Genomic DNA, 15654 nt, shown 5'->3' on the forward strand with positions numbered 1-15654 from the left:
ACTGCTCTTCCTAACCTCCGCAGCAGCCTTTTCATCAGGGGCCGGAGAGCCAGGCGCAGGCTGTATTTACTCTCCCCGCTTCATTCCGGGGTTGCTTCTCGGGCGGGGGCCGAGGGCGGGCGGGAGGCGGAGGCAGAGCCTCCCGCGGCTCCTGCCCGGCTTCGAGGCGCCTATAAAGGCGCTGCGGCGGCGCGGCGCCCCGAGCCGAGTGGAACCGAGCGGCGCCATGGCGAACGCGTCGCAGTGCCTGGAGGAGGGCGCCGGGCCGTGGCCGCCGCGCTCGCCCGAGCCGTACAGCGAGGCGCAGCGGCTGGCGCTGGAGGCGCTGGTGGCGGGCGGCCCCGCGGCGCTGCGCGCCTTCCTGCGGCGGGAGCAGGTGCCGCCGTTCCTGTCGGAGCCCGAGGTGCGGGCCATCGCGCGGGGCGCCGTGCCGCCCGCCGCCGCCGCCGAGGAGGGCGCGGGCGAGCCGTCGCTCGGCGCCTCGCTGGACGCCTCGTCGCTCACCTACTTCCCCGAGCGCTCGGACGTGGAGCCGCCGGCGCTGGAGCTGGGCTGGCCGGGCTTCGCCAGCGGCGCCTTCCGCGGGCTCACGCGGGTGGAGGCGCACTTCCAGCCGGGCTGCGGCGAGCGCCCCTACGGCTGCAAGGAGGCGGTGCGGCGGCAGGTCCGCTCCGCCCGCGAGGTGAGTGCGCGCCCGCGCCCGCCGCGCCTCGCCCGCAGTCGGCTCCTACTTTCAGCCCGAGTTCCCGAATTACTTATTCTTCCAATGGGCGCGCTTTTTGCGAGCGATGCGGCACGTCTGTTTGGGGGCTCGCTTGTGCCGCGCCGCGCCAGCAGCGCCTCCCGCCGCGCACCGCCGCAGCCCCGTGCGCGGTCCTCGCACCGCGGCGCGCGGGCAGGAGCCGAGCTGGGCTGGGCTGGGCCGGCAGGAGCTGCCGCTCGCGGAAGGCTTCGCCCAGGGAGCCTGGGCTCTTCTGCAGATCCTCGCTTGGAATAGCTCGAGAATCTGGATAAGTTATAGAGAAACCTCGGTTTTATCTTGAGTAGACAGGTGAGATTCAAAGAGGAGCCAGAAGCCAATGAGATTTTTCATTTTTCTTTTCATATTTGAAAAGCTTGGAGGACTCTGGACGATTTAAGTTTTGGAAATTTATGCATCTTTCTCTTCGGGCAGTGCTTTTGAGGAAAGGGTTTCCTGTTTCCAGGAAAAAAAACCTCTTGCTTAGGAAATGGACACCTAATTGGTTTGCTACTGTAGAGGTTTGCTGCCTCTACAGAGGTAGATCCCTATTTTGGCATATCTCAGTGTGAGGAAGCAACACAACTAGTTTGTAAGGGTTCTGATTTGGACGAGGTATTCTCACCACCGAAACTTCTGCACAATCAGCTTAGTCCTCCTGTTATGCCAAAAGTTACTGATGTAGTTAAAGAAGACTGATGGCAAAATGCCTGTCTTTTTCTGACTCTCAGTACTTTTTTCTGACTCTAAATACTTTCTCTATCAGCTCACTTTGTTTTTGGGGGAGCTGTCAAGTCTCCCTCTGCTTTGGTAGGTATTGGGACCACACTAGAGGTGGTGGAAAAGGAGGGAATCCTCAGGTTTGAGTAACTTAATCTTGAGGGTGACATTATGTAATACGAAAGAAGGGAGGGCTTTAGTACAAGTTTTAATTTAAGATCATGAGTGACATGCTGCTGAACAGATGCAAGAAGGTATCATTGCTAGGAAGGGGTGATGAACCCTGATTTTTGAATAGACACAAGCCGTCTTTCCTGTTAACATGCGTTGGCAGAATGGCCCTAGCTGGTAATTCTTCCTTTCCTCTCCACAATAGGTTTTCAGGCTAGGTTGCTTGTACCTAATGAACCAAAAAGATACAGATCCTGACAAAAGAAGCTTCAGTGTTTGCTACTGAAACTATATATAAAAGGACATTCCATAAATGTGATCATAAAAAATCTTAAAAAGTATCATCAGGTACGAGTCATTCAAGTGACATCAAAACCAGGGCAAATAATGTTTAACACCAGGTTCTGTCCATGATAAGTTTGATTACTTATTTATTTATTTATTTAACTATGTAGGGACATGAATAAATCATAATAGGGAAGGACTGACTTACATTGTGTATTCCGTACCTCAGCGTAACTGTACTCTGTAATCCTCTTTACCAAAATACCATTCTCTTCACAGAAGCTTATTTTAATAAGAGCTATTTTTCCTTTCTTTTTCTTTTATGTCCCTTAAATGTTTCAGCAGTTCTGTGAACAACAGGAAACTATCTCATATCACAGATGTTCCATAACCACCAGAAAAAGAAGGAGGAAAGAAAAAAAGAGGAAATGTTTAATTTGCAAGTCAAATTCCACATGTGCCATCTCCCTTGGGATGCTATGCAAATAGCCTAATGATTTCTTATGAAACTTGTTGCAGATGATTGCCTTGGTTATGGATTCCTTCACAGATACTGATATCTTCAAAGATCTCTTGGAAGCTTGTAGCCAGCGGCAGGTTAAAGCATATATTCTTCTAGATCAGTCTTCATTTTCCCACTTTCTGAAAATGTGCAAAGATCTGGGAGTTGATCTTGAACAGGAAAAGGTAAGCCTTTTAATATTTATAGGAATACAGAGTTGATCCTATTATGACCATAAGTCTTGAGCTGTCAGAATAAACTATTTTGTGTGCTGCCACAATTAAAAGTACGTTTTATGTAGCTCTAGCTTTTCCTTGAAAGATTTAACCAATCTTGCATAAGACAGTAATATAATAGCTGGAATCTTTACAAGCAGGTGTCACAGATGCTTTTTCAAGCATTAATACTAAATTATTCAATTTATTGAATAATTGAATTCAAGAAGATGAAGGAGCAATGTCCAGTTCCTAAAAGCATAGTTGGGGTTGCTCAGGCTTGCTGAAACGTTGAAGGCTGATGGGGAATCAAGTTCTCAGGTGACTATGGAGTTTAGGTCCCTCTAAGATTAGGCAGCAGAAATTTTTAGGATCACATTCTGCGCAATCAATTTCTGTGTCTGCCCCTTAGTGTATGGTTCCCTCTGCCCATCAAAAATTATCATTTGGTCCCTAGAGAGTGAATCTTGTGCCACGGGGAAGCAACCTTTTCTAGTATCAGTGATTATTATGGGTGTGTATTATTCCTTTAAATAATTAGCTAAATTTGAAATCCAAGTAATGTTTTCCACATCATTCTTTTCAACAGTTGATGAGAATTCGAACTATCACTGGGAACAAGTACTACACAAGGTCAGGTGCCAAAATTATCGGAAAAGTCCATGAAAAGTTCATGTTAATTGATGGCATTAGCGTGACTACAGGCTCGTACAGGCAAGTGCCCAATTTCTTCCTGTTCTTTTACATGATTTCTGTACATGCAAAATAAAAGAGTAGTTAGATTGCAAAGCTGCTTTTTTTTTTATCAGCAGTTTATGTGTAACATTTGTCCTAAAAAAGCACACTGCTAATTATTAAGGTTATAAGAACAATCTAACTGAATGTGTTGAATTTTCAGTTAATACTTTAATGTGTATTTTTATTTGAATTGACTCAGAATTTTCTCATTCTTCCTTTGCTAGTTTTACATGGACAGATGGGAAACTGAACAGCAGTAATATTTTGATTCTGTCAGGCCCTGAAGTTGCACACTTCGACCTGGAATTTCGGATTCTTTATGCCCGGTCAAAGCCTGTCAACTTCAAAGAGTTATCCAGCTGCAAGAAGAACAAAGTGTTGGACCAGCTGGTCAGGATAACAATGGCTTCCAGAGACTTTACCAGGGAAAATTTTCTCAGAATGGAGTTTTTGTATCTTAGAGCATTTGTAGGAAATCTAAAAAGGAAGCAAAGCTGGCTGCATGCCTCAAGGGAGGCAGTCCATGTGCCAAATAACGCAATGCATGTGTCTCCTCCGCTAATGAATGGCTCTACAGTTATGAGGCCATACTGGATTGTAGAGAGATGAACTGCACATTCACTCCATGTGAGAAGCAGAACCTCAGAAACCATGTCCAATGGTCCATGTCCAGTATTGTCTTACAAACCAATGTGTTTGTGAGAGCAGTTGGGAAACAAACTTCAAATTGAGAGAAAGTGATACTGGCATCGTGGTTTCATTTGGAGACCCCTCTAATGCAGATCAACAGATGCAATCATGGTATTGCCTTAGGCTTATAAGTGGTTTTTGTTTGGTTGTTTTAATCTACCACCTGGAAAGCCATTACTGACTTTTAGTATTCTGTTGGATTTTATTTTTCAACTTATTTTCTTAAGCGTTTTACTGGGTTAGCAATGTCTTTGCTCAGTAGCTCAAACTTTTTTTTTTTTTAAGAATCTAGATATAGAAAATATTGTTTAAAGGTCTTCGAAAGATGAATAGCAGGACAGTCTTACTGCTCTAAAATCAGTCTAAGCTTAGTCTTGTGTTCCACAAGCTCCCTGTGAACTGTTTTGTGAAACAAAACTGAAATGGAGTAACTGAAATGTGCAAACTGGTAGATTGGTACCAGGCTGGTAGGTCTCAAATTACATGTTCTTCACACAAAGCCATGCAGCTAAGTGCAACAAGCTAATATGGCTGGCTAATGAAGCTTTTGCCATGACTGAATTCCAGCTTACTTTTTCTTTTTAATTATAAGAATGCTTGGATTGTTGAATATCGCAATAAATGCATTATAAATGCTTGAATGCAAGGGATAGCATTATTCAGAATTTACTAAGGTTTCTAGCTGAGGCAAATGAGGCCATTCTCTTGACATTACTCTGTTGTTTTCTTATGGCTGCTTCTGGTGTCTAACTCTGATTTATGGGAAAAGTTGAGTAGATTTGAAATCAGTGAAGAAGCTGCTACTTCTCAAATGCCTTACTTTTGCTGGATAGGCAATAACATAAAAGTCAGAACCAGAATAATTCATTTTTAAGGTTTCACACAAGTTCAAATTTTTTTGGTTTGTTTGTTTTTTGTTTTTGGTTAAGTCCTTCCTTTTCTGGAGCAAAAAAAGCAATGAATAAAAAATCCTCCCCAAATAGTTGTACAGAGATGCACTACAGTTCCAATGGTCTGCCATGGCAGGAAACCCCTGTTAGCCCAAGCACGGCACCTTCGCGTGTGCCGTCTTCCCAAGCTGTTCTTGAGGCTCTGCTGCTGCTGAAATCTTAGGTACATGCTTGTCTAAGTGCCTTGTGGGCCTCAAATGTGGATGTTCAAACTTAGCCAGGGAATTTCATAATGCTAATCATCAGCAGGACAATATTAAATTGGGTATGTTGTTGTGTAGCTTGCCTATCCTATATTACACATTTGGAAACAAGAAATGGTCTTTATGTACAATACATCAATAAAGTACTGATTAGACTACAACTCAGCAATCCTTTTTCTTCTGCATTTACAGTCATGGAAATGTAATAGTTCTGATTTCCTAATCTCTAAGTGTTTAATAGTGTACAGTTCAACAGTCTAACTTTTATCCTCGTGTAAAAAATTTTGAAATAGGAATTTTTGTGTTTATGGAAAACAGTTAAAAATAAGAATAAAAATAATCTCGCTGGTAATTTTGTACTCTATGATAAAATGTTTGTGGTGTCTTATTTTCACAATGATTATCTGCATATCCTTGTTTCCTCAGATATAACTTTAAACTTTGTTATTCATCTCATTCTTTAATAAGCAACTCTTTCCATGTGCCAGCTCTAGTCAAAGTTGCTGATACAGTGATGATGCAAAATACTGTGGTGAGAGTTGTGGTCATCTGTTTTTGATATATTTCACCTGAAAAATACATTGAAATATCTAGAATTTTAACAATTTTAACAATTCTAGAGACTCAGCATGACAAATAACTGTGGAGGTGCAACGTTGTGAAGTATTAAGAAAGATGAGAAAGAATAAGAAGCACAGGAAGTGTGATTAGATTTTTTTCTGGAGTGAGAATTTTTGCCAGCATTACTAAATTTGTTAGACGCTGCTTATTGCTTTTTATTTTTAATACTCCTGCTTGTACTTAATTAACCCAAAGTCCAGAATAAATTTGATTCAATAATAATTTTCATTGGCTGCAATCACTGTGGCAGGACTAAATTTGATCTTTTAACTATTACCGTTACTGGTGTTTCTTTCCAGTCCTTCAGTTTGGTGTAAAGTGCAACTAGTGCAGCGCACACATTGTCGTGGTATCTTTTACGGGGGAGGAGATCAGGTTTATTAAATGAACAAAACGAGGATTTTTGGAGACTGAGACCCTTCAATTCTATTAAATTCTGGCTTCTGCTCCAGGACACAGTACTCGAAGGGAACGTAGCTGAAAAGCTCGTGATTAACTCGTAATCGATTAAGATGGTGATTAAACGGTAATTTAGCTGCCGTGAGAGGGAGGAGAGGCGGCGGGAGCGAGGAGCGCAGCTTTTCCTCACGGGCGCCAGCCGCTGCAGCGCGACATGGCGCCACACCGCCCGGCGCCATGGCAACGGCCGGCGCCTCGCGTCACGTGACCGTCACGTGGCCGCCGCCCGGCCCCTGGGGCGGGCCGCGTCGCTTCCCCCGCCCCCTCACCCCAAGATGGCGGCGCCCGCGGGGCCGGTGAAGTTTTGGAGGCCGGGTGAGGGCTCGCGGCGAGTGGGCGCGATGGGCACGAACTGAAACACGGGAATTTCCGCTTAAGCACAAGAAAATAAGTTTCCCTACTGTGGGAGCGGTCAAACACGGGCTGCCGGACGGGTTGTGGGGTCTCCAGCCCGCCCGGCCGCGAGCCGCCTGCTGTGGCCGGCCTGCCCGGGGCGGGGTGAGGTGAGGCGCTCTTCAGGGCTCCCTTCCCGCCCCAGCCGCGCCGCGCTTTCGCGATCAGCCCCTCGGGAGCGGGCAGTGCGCGGCGACCCCCGTGGGGCAGCTCGCTGCCTCTGAGCTTGGTGGTTTCTTTTTTTTTTTTTTCCCCCTCCCCTAAATTGGCCACTGTGTTGTGCTGCGCCCTGGTTTGTGAAGCTATTCCAGGGTCAAGAGTAGCTGAGCAAACAGCTTCTTAATCGTGTGTGTGGTATAGCAACATGCTATAGTATGTATGTATACAGTATATAGTACATATATAGTATATATGTGTAATAGGCATATTTGTATAGTAAAATGTTGTTGACATTAATTTGCGTAAAGAAAGCATAGAAACTGCCAGAAAAGGAGTGGGTGATGGGAAGCAGCATCTCTTGATTTGTCAAGATCCAAATATTCAAGTCCCTGCTTCTCAAATTCCCCTTTGTGCTGCGGAGCAGATAGTTATTGGAACCATCACTAATCATTCTTAAAGTTGGTCCAGCCTGCCATAAAATTTGCTTGGCTGTTCTGAATAGGGCCTAACTTTTTAAACAGTATCGAGCTGATCAAGTGTAAACAGCATGAACAGGCAGACCCTACAAAACAAGGGAATCTGTCTCTTTGCTCTTTCCCAGTTGAATAATATAAGAGGCAGCTGCAAATGACTTCTGTACTTCTAGCCTATATTAAGGCTATTTTTTCCTTCAAGTTCACTTACATGATTCAGCAATTTCAGTTGTTCAGTGGTTTTATGGTAGCCTACAGCAGGAGTAAATCACATTTCAGTTACTGAAGAAAATTCAGATCTGAAGTGAGTGGCATATCTCATAAGCAGGCAAGGTTGAATATTTACACAATTCTTGTCAGTCAAAGAAAGTTCTGCTGTGTGTTTTACTGGCTAGCTTAAAGCCCATGGGCATGCTTCTGAGAAGAATGTTAAAAATATATCTGAACTGCCATGGAGAAAAACGAGAAAGATCCAAATGCCTTGCTGCATATTTCTTCTACATGCTTTTTTTCTCCTCAATTTTCCTTTAAAAATTTAGATATTCGCATTAGATTTTTTTTTTTAAATCAGGAGACGCATTTCATTTGAAAGAATTTCTTTATTGTTATTAAATGTCTGGGGGGGTTTTTTGTTAGAAATGTAAGTCTTATATGCTGCTATTCGTCTTTGTAAAGAACGTATTTATCTGTGTTGTACTGTTGTACACTAGACAAAAGCCTATTCTTCTTGTTAAAATTACCTTATGTCATCTAGGCACAGAAGGTCCTGGTGTCAGTATCTCAGAGGAGAGGCAGAGTCCTGCTGAGAGCAGTGGTGTAACCGTTGTTTATAATCCTTATGCTTCCCTTTCTATTGAGCAACAAAGACAAAAGCTGCCTGTTTTTAAGGTAGAGAAGTTCTTGATATGTTGAATTTCTTGCATGATGTCCGGCTTTCATAGGTGTTTGTGAAAAAGCAGTATAGAATCACTGTACAACATAGAATAATAATTTTGTGACCTTGTTCTCTCTATTTGTTTGAATCAATTGTCCAGTTTGACAACTGTTACCAGGAGATTTTTTTTTAATAAACTTTGTAGATTTATGTTAATTACTATGTGTTGTGCACATAGTATTTATAGATTTTAAGGAACTGTTTAACTTTTGACAGCAAACTATGTGAAATGAATTTACTGTGTCTGTTGCTTATATAACTATTGTACTTTTAATTTATTTTCTTTTTTTTTTGTGCAAATCTGTTTTTGATACATAACTGTTGTTCTCTCTTTCAGCTGAGAAATCACATACTTTACCTAGTAGAAAACTATCAAACTCTGGTGATTGTTGGGGAAACGGGATGTGGGAAATCAACCCAGATTCCACAAGTAAGTGTGTTTATAAGTTGGTAAAATCAGATATTTTCTGAAGGTATTTCACATGAAATGTTAAACCAGCCTCCCAGAACTGCACTGAATGAATGGAATTTATCTGTGCTTAAGTGCATGACCAAGAGAAGAGAAATATAAGGCTTCCTGTTAGATAGCAGGAGCTGGTATATCTTTAATGTAAAGCCTTCTTCCACTACAGTAAAGGACCATACACAATCTGTAAGTTTGTGTTAGTATGCATTGTAGTTACTCTGCTAGACTAGTGTTATTATTTTTATTACTCTATCAGGATTATGTTTAAATTTTTGTTGATAATATGCTTTTAAGAAGGAAAGAACTTTCCAGGTGCAAATTTCTTAAGTGCTTTGCACTTGAAAATTTTTAGAGTATTACCTGTTTTTGTATTTTTGTAAAATTTTCTCTTTTGTGACAGAAATGAAAAAAAGTCCAAGAATATTTAAAAGTTAGTTTTTGATACCAACTTAAATACTTGCAAACTAATGATGAGTGTCATCTGCTTCAGTGTGATCGCTGGACTTGTGCTGCTTAATTTTTTCTTAAAGAGATTACAAAATAGGGAAAGAAGAGAAAAAGGGAAGTAGTTTGAATACATGCTTGAGACCCAAAGAACTGCTTTTAGCAGGCTTTCTGTACTCTAATGTTCTTATCAGGTAGGTATTGTAGAATTACACATTTATTTTACGAAGAATTTTATGAATTATTTTATGAAGAACAAGTAATCCATAAACTCTCTAAGTAACTGATTTGCCTAAAGTCATCTGTCAATTAGTATCAGAACCAGGAAAAAGCCTGGAGTCTAGAGAAACAACACTTTGCTGTAATCACGGGATGACTGATTCATTTTCCACCCCTGCTTATTTGTTTGCAGTATCTAGCAGAAGCTGGCTGGACAGCTGAAGGAAGAGTTGTTGGGGTGACACAGCCTCGTCGAGTTGCTGCTGTTTCAGTGAGTTTCTTCACATCCAAATTTCTCCACTTTGTTTAAAAAAAAAAAAAAGTTATTAAAACTTCCAGTTCAAATTATTTTTCTGTTGATTCTCTCTAGAAATTGGAACATTTTTTTGCACAATTTTTATGAAAATTGTGCAATATCAGATTGAGGTTTATTATATTAGCTGACTTATTTGGTTGTTGCAAGAATTAGTTTATTAGCAATTCTTTTTGAATGACAAGAATAACAACTATATGAGCTCCTGAATGAATAGACTTTTCTGCTTATCTTCTTTGCAGATTAATGGTACTAAACACTGAATTCAGCCTGATTAGTAGGTCTTGTCAAAGATGCTAAATCTAGAATAGCAGATGTAGAAGCTTTGAAATAAAATTAAGTTGCATCAGCAGAACTCTGTATAGGAAGTTAGGGCTCTGTGAGATTGAGCTAAGATTGAATCTGGACTAGAATTCTGCTTGTGATCCTTAATTTCCTCCATAAAGTAAAATAGTGATGTAAATATAAGCACAGTGACATAATGAGTGGAAGAAGTGTGCATTTTTCTAGCACTTCATATCTAATTTCCATGATATGTATGTGTGTGTATATATATAACCCCGTTTTGTATGTAGCCAGTTCTTTATGATGATATTAAACTGTACCTGCACCAAATCGACTTACACCTTTGATAAAAATGAAGTAGTTTGAGCAATGGTATACTTTTCTGATTTATCTCATCCAGCATTCTTTGACCCGATCAGACGTGATAGGAAGCGCTCTCTAGCAGTGATTTGCATCTTGCGCTTTGGGCAGTCTGCCTGCAGTATCCTCCCTTCTCTCCTTCGCAGCACATCCAGCTGACAGTGCGCTGTTCTGCTGGAGATATTGTATGTACTGCAGTGACTTCTTGTGATAAACTTATTTCTCTTTGCCTTTAAAATACTGTTTTTAAGTCTAAAAGACAATGATTGCTCAGCTAAGGCTTAGTATATAGCCACTGTGGGATGATTCTTTGAGAATGTTGCAGACTGCCTGGACTCTTTGGCTGTTGCAGGGAAATGAGAGAGAGAGAGTTGATGATTTATTACTTTAACTTGAATTGAAACTGATTTTTTTTTTTTCTTAAATCAGTGTGCTCATTGGCTTTCCCAGCTAGAGTATGGAGGTTGTCAGAAGTGAACAGAAGGAGTTGCAGAGGCATAAATGGTAGTTTTGAGATTCCTGAACTTCTGTTTGAATTACCCAGGCTGACAATTATCTTGACTAGTTGGGCTGAAAGCAATGGTATGAAAAGATTCCAAGGAAAGTAATGATTCATAGCCTTTCAATATAATGTAGAACATCATTCAAATGACTGAAGGTAATTTTAATAGGACTAATGTGTGTGTGTGTGTGTGTTTTAAACTGTTTTAAATGCCTGAATAACTCAATATTTTAGCTTTTGCTTAATGAGCTACTGGATTACAACTGACCCAGGGTGGTACTGTTCCCCAATTGCTGTTTCTTTTAATCATTCTGCTGGTCTTCATCTGTTTGTCAAGTAAGAAATTCTGCATCCCTTAAAGGACAGTAGCGTCTTTAAAAAATACTAGTCTGTCTGACTGAGTTCAGGGACAGATCAGCTTAACTGATAGCTTTTTTTTTTTTTTTTCAACATGCCATATACATGTACTGTTTCCTTTTTTTGCATACCAGCTGTGTTCTTAGACTGCAGTCTCTTAGTTGCTGGTATGTGAGCTGACTACTATATACTGATATAGCACCTCATTAATGGCAATAAGGAGCTTTGGGGACACAGCAGTTGGCTTGTGTGTTATGAACTGTGAGACAGGTAACTCTGTGTAAGGAGAAGCCATTTTCTTACTAGCTTTGTACAGGTCTTAGCCGAAGGACCTCTTTGCTGAAATTGAAATGTATTTTTGAAAGACTTCTGTAATAGGAGAAATGTTCACAGTTGGATTAAAATTTTGGTGAGGATTGTTATAAATAAAAACTCTTCCAGAGTTTGAAACAAATTCTACAGCACAAGGAATCTCAGGGTGAATTCTGGCTGTAACTGGAAAGTGTATTAATGTCAATGAAAAACGCAACCCTCCCCCAACTGTTTTTTGTATAGCAGATTTAGCAGTATAGCTTAAAATACTTTATAACATGTTTTTGATTTAACTGTATCTCCCTTAGCAACTTGGATATTCAAATATTTGATTTCATCATGCCGTTTTGTTAATGTGCGTGCTAAATGGATACAGGCTTTTTTAGAAGTATTTTTTCTCTCAGTCTCCAGAGTAGTCTCTTTTGCATTTTTATAAGCATAAAATTCACTTTAAATTGCAAAAGCCAATAAAGGTTGAGCATTTTATTAAATATAACTGTTTCTTTTAATTTTGTGCATAGCTTCTGACATCAGCTTCCTATAGAAATGGGGGAACTTGGTTTGGTATGTAGAATAGTCACAGAGTAGAGCTTTAAATGTTGATAACACATCTCTGTTGAAAAATACCATTGCAATGCCAATGGTGGTTTAAGTTAATCTTTAGTCTATTTTAGTTGAAGATTAATACCTGAACCTAAGATCAAAAATTAAATAAAGCAGTAGCCTTTCACTTACTGCTTTTCACAACCTGTGTACATGAATCCCTCTCCCTCACTCAGTAAGTGTGTGAAGATGGTTTTGTATTTGCTGAAAAAAAAAAAAAAATTCTGCCTAAAAGCCCACCACTGATAAACCTCTTCCCTTTATCCTTCATGATTATTCTGAGAATAGGCTGTTTGAACAGACGCAATTATTGCCACAAACAATAACTTGCAGGCTCTTTCACCAAGAAACTCAATTTAACCCTAGGAAGGCTTCATTATGTTGGCTGTGACCTTCTGTTTATAGAAAACCTCAATAGGATGCTCCTCATTCATGTGAACTTTGTGAAAGATAATTTTATTAATGTTTTGTGGCCAAATGAACATGAGTTCCTGTATAGTCTGGTTAAAATACAGTTTACAGATGACTTTAGAAGTTAGCGTTGTTTATGTGGTAGGGTTTTTTCTTTTCTCTATTGTTCAGTGGTCTTATTTTGAGCTTTGGTAACGACACTCAAAGTTTTAGGGCTGTTGCAGGAAGAAAAGCTTAGTTGGTAGGTACAATTACAAACCAGTGCATAGGTCTCAGAATTAAACCAAGAAGTTTTCCTGCTTTAAGCGTTAAAAATGCAAAGTTACTCAAATGAAGATGTTCTAAAAGAACGTCTTTTATGTATCCTCTCTACTGTGAAGCCTGTCTTGGGTAGGGGGAGGTGAATGGCAATCTGTCCTTCCCCAGCTCTGTGAGTGCTTGAGTGTCTTCCTTTACAGGGCTGTCAGAGTACTTACTGCAGAAAGATACCTCTATAGGTTTCTCAAGTAGAAGCAGTGTGAAACAGATTTATTAAAATATACTAAAATGTTCTAAAAATAATTACCAGTTGTACATTCGGTACGCACTCTTGTGTGAAGCGGAATGTTATTGTGGATCAAGAACAAATAGTTCTTTGGAAGCAGTAGTTGTGTTCTTGTTTCCGTGCTGTTTCTTCACAGACCAAAATAATGATATAATGAAGTTTGCTGTGAGCTGTCTCATCTGTTATAAGAACCTCTTTTCTTAGGTTGCAGGCCGAGTTGCTGATGAAAGGGGTGCAGTGTTGGGTCATGAAGTTGGATATTGTATTCGGTTTGATGACTGCACGGATCCACAGGCTACAAGAATTAAGGTGAAACTTGAACAATATGTGGGTAGTCTGAAATGGTTAGCTGAAACTCTTAAAGCACTTCTGCAAAATTAATGAGAATTTGGTGATGCCCAGTAAAGAGGATAGATAGCATTTCTGTTCTCCAGGTGGGTACACCAAGAGTGTGCTTAAGATGGTTGTGGCTGTTCAGACCTTAATAAAATGGATGTGTTCTATCCTGCCAGTCTGGCAGCCACCATTTTAAACCTAAAGGAGATGTTCAAGGTTGTTATGGTCATATACTGGTACAGCGCTAATGTGACCTGGTATGCCACTCAAAGTAATAGTGAAAGGCTGCAGTGAATCAAAGCTGAAGCATCCTCACCACCCTAAAAATAGATTTTGATTAAAAATGCAGATAGACTGGCTGAAAGTGATCTGATGTGCATTAAATAGCAAGCTTTGCAGCTGTTCTTTAGCACAGTGAGCAGTATTCATGTTGTTTGTGTTGTGTACAGATGAGCGCTAGCTTTAGTTACTTTGGAATAGCAGTGATGATGACTGAGATTTACATAATTTACTTTTGATTTTTTTTTCTGAGGCTAGTAGCACTTTTTAAAGTGAAGGAAATGGAGATGTTTATTAAGTGCAGCTGAAATCTTTTTGCTTTTTTTTTTTTTTTTTGGAGTGTGATGATTCATCATTTGGGCTTGGAAATTTGGAGATTTTAATCTTAATTACCAGTTCTTGCCCTATTCAAGGCCACAGCCTGAGTCCCAGGTCAATAGTAACTATTGTTTGATGGCTACATAAAGCTGGTGTCTTTCTGCTGGCTGGTAAGCAGAAAGTATCAAATTAAAATGTTGCATTTTGTTAAAATGTTAACTTTTTGTGTGTATTGGAGTCATATGATACTTAAGTACCCTTCCTTGAGAGGGTCAGGATGGATTAGTGCAGAGAATGGTATCTGCAGAGCAGGTTTACTCATGTTACAGACAAGAGTGAAGAAAGAAACTTTAATTGCCCTGTTCCAGTGGTACCAGTCTGTGTTTTTTTCAGTAGGAAAATAACTCATTCTCAAAAATGCAAAACTGGTTTAAAAAAAAGTTGCTCTGCTTATCTTCAGGACTAGCACTTGGAAGTATCTATTTGGCTTCCATACTGAAAGTAGATCAATTCAATAGATTATTAGAAAATGAAAGACAAGAAGAAATTTAGGCAAAGGCCTAAAAAATAACATGGGTAATCAAAACTACCTGTTAGGGTTTTTTTTATTATTTTTTGAGTTATTTTGCATTTTTATTTGCGTTCACTTTTAGTTTCTAACTGATGGTATGCTGGTGAGGGAGATGATGGCTGATCCATTATTAACAAGATACAGGTAAGGAAACATGAAATAAATGCTTGCTGAAGTATATTGTTGGTAAATGACTGAACTTTTTTTTTTTGACTGAGGTACAGTTGGTATAAGTCGAAACACAAATCTTTGAAAATTATTTAGAGGCTTGACTTTTGTATGTTTTAAAGACTGTTAGTAAATCATTTGGTCGTTGCAACACCAAACCCAGCAGGATTTGGTGCCATGGTTTTAGAACAAGAGATAAACGGGCCTCATGGAGTCTGAATCTTTTCACCTACTAGTTTGCTCTTTTTCTTTGTCATGCTAATCAAATTAAAAACAAAAAAGCAACAACAAAAACCAATTTTATTTCTGGCATCCAGAAAACCTTTGCAGTGTTGTACAGATCTTCCTTCTTCCACCCCTTTCCAAAAGCTAGCTTGAAATAAGGAATAATAAGTATGTACCACAGGTACTATTTTTTACCTTTTTTCTCCCCACTTTGGAAATGGAAGAGTTTGCCTCTCTGGCTTTTTTTTTTTTTTTAACCTCCACAGTTTTCTAAATTAATATAAGCGTTAATAGCTCAGCAGATTTTAAATTGTGGTATTTCAGAGCAGACAGGAAGACAGTGATTTCAGTGTCAGTTTCTAAATTCTTATCTTTCTGCTTTATTCACAGTGTCCTCATGCTGGATGAAGCCCATGAAAGGTCTCTTTATACAGATATTGCCATTGGCTTATTAAAAAAGGTTATTTTTTTAATGTCTTCTGTCATCTTTTATATTTCCTTTCTTTCCACTAAGCCTCTAGTCCAGGTGGATGAATAGCAAACCCATTTGAGAGACGGTTTTCTAGTTCTGCATTTATCCTACAGCCTATTGGATGTACTCTACCATTTATTTTCCACATCTGACACTCGGGTTCCTCTAACCACTTTCCCTCTCCTGCCATAGTAATTTCTCCTCTAGTTAGATGATA

At 40.1% G+C, this 15654-nt stretch overlaps 2 protein-coding genes across 6 annotated transcripts in view; both read left to right on the forward strand.

Annotated features, from left to right (window-relative positions):
* The first annotated feature begins 211 nt into the window (after positions 1-211).
* Positions 212-5519, forward strand: LOC136993613 (protein FAM83D-B-like). The gene is made up of 4 exons (XM_067307685.1): positions 212-682; positions 2435-2602; positions 3222-3346; positions 3595-5519. Exons 1-4 carry the CDS (start codon positions 227-229, stop codon positions 3977-3979), a joined length of 1134 nt encoding a protein of 377 aa, XP_067163786.1. The 5' UTR covers positions 212-226; the 3' UTR covers positions 3980-5519.
* Positions 5520-6562: 1043 nt separating this feature from the next.
* The window catches only part of DHX35 (DEAH-box helicase 35), a 35543-nt gene continuing 26451 nt past the window's right edge, over positions 6563-15654 (forward strand). For all 5 annotated transcript variants that reach the window (XR_010886003.1, XR_010886002.1, XM_067307645.1 and 2 more), the window contains exons 1-7: positions 6563-6608; positions 8073-8206; positions 8590-8682; positions 9575-9652; positions 13273-13377; positions 14655-14716; positions 15356-15425. Coding sequence is in view for 3 of the 5 variants with exons in the window: in XM_067307645.1 (XP_067163746.1) it covers positions 6569-6608; positions 8073-8206; positions 8590-8682; positions 9575-9652; positions 13273-13377; positions 14655-14716; positions 15356-15425 (582 nt within the window). In the remaining 2 variants the exon portion in view is untranslated. The remainder of the gene's footprint in view (positions 6609-8072; positions 8207-8589; positions 8683-9574; positions 9653-13272; positions 13378-14654; positions 14717-15355; positions 15426-15654) is intronic.

Source organism: Apteryx mantelli, chromosome 18 (assembly GCF_036417845.1).
Source record: "Apteryx mantelli isolate bAptMan1 chromosome 18, bAptMan1.hap1, whole genome shotgun sequence".
NCBI classification, from domain to species: domain Eukaryota; kingdom Metazoa; phylum Chordata; class Aves; order Apterygiformes; family Apterygidae; genus Apteryx; species Apteryx mantelli.

Coding starts and splice junctions, on each gene's coding strand:
- LOC136993613 (XM_067307685.1), top strand. CDS start 227: ATGGCGAACGCGTCGCAGTGCCTGGAGGAGGGCGCCGGGCCGTGGCCG. Junction 683..2,434: donor AGGTCCGCTCCGCCCGCGAG/GTGAGTGCGCGC, acceptor AACTTGTTGCAG/ATGATTGCCTTGGTTATGGA. Junction 3,347..3,594: donor GTGACTACAGGCTCGTACAG/GCAAGTGCCCAA, acceptor TTCCTTTGCTAG/TTTTACATGGACAGATGGGA.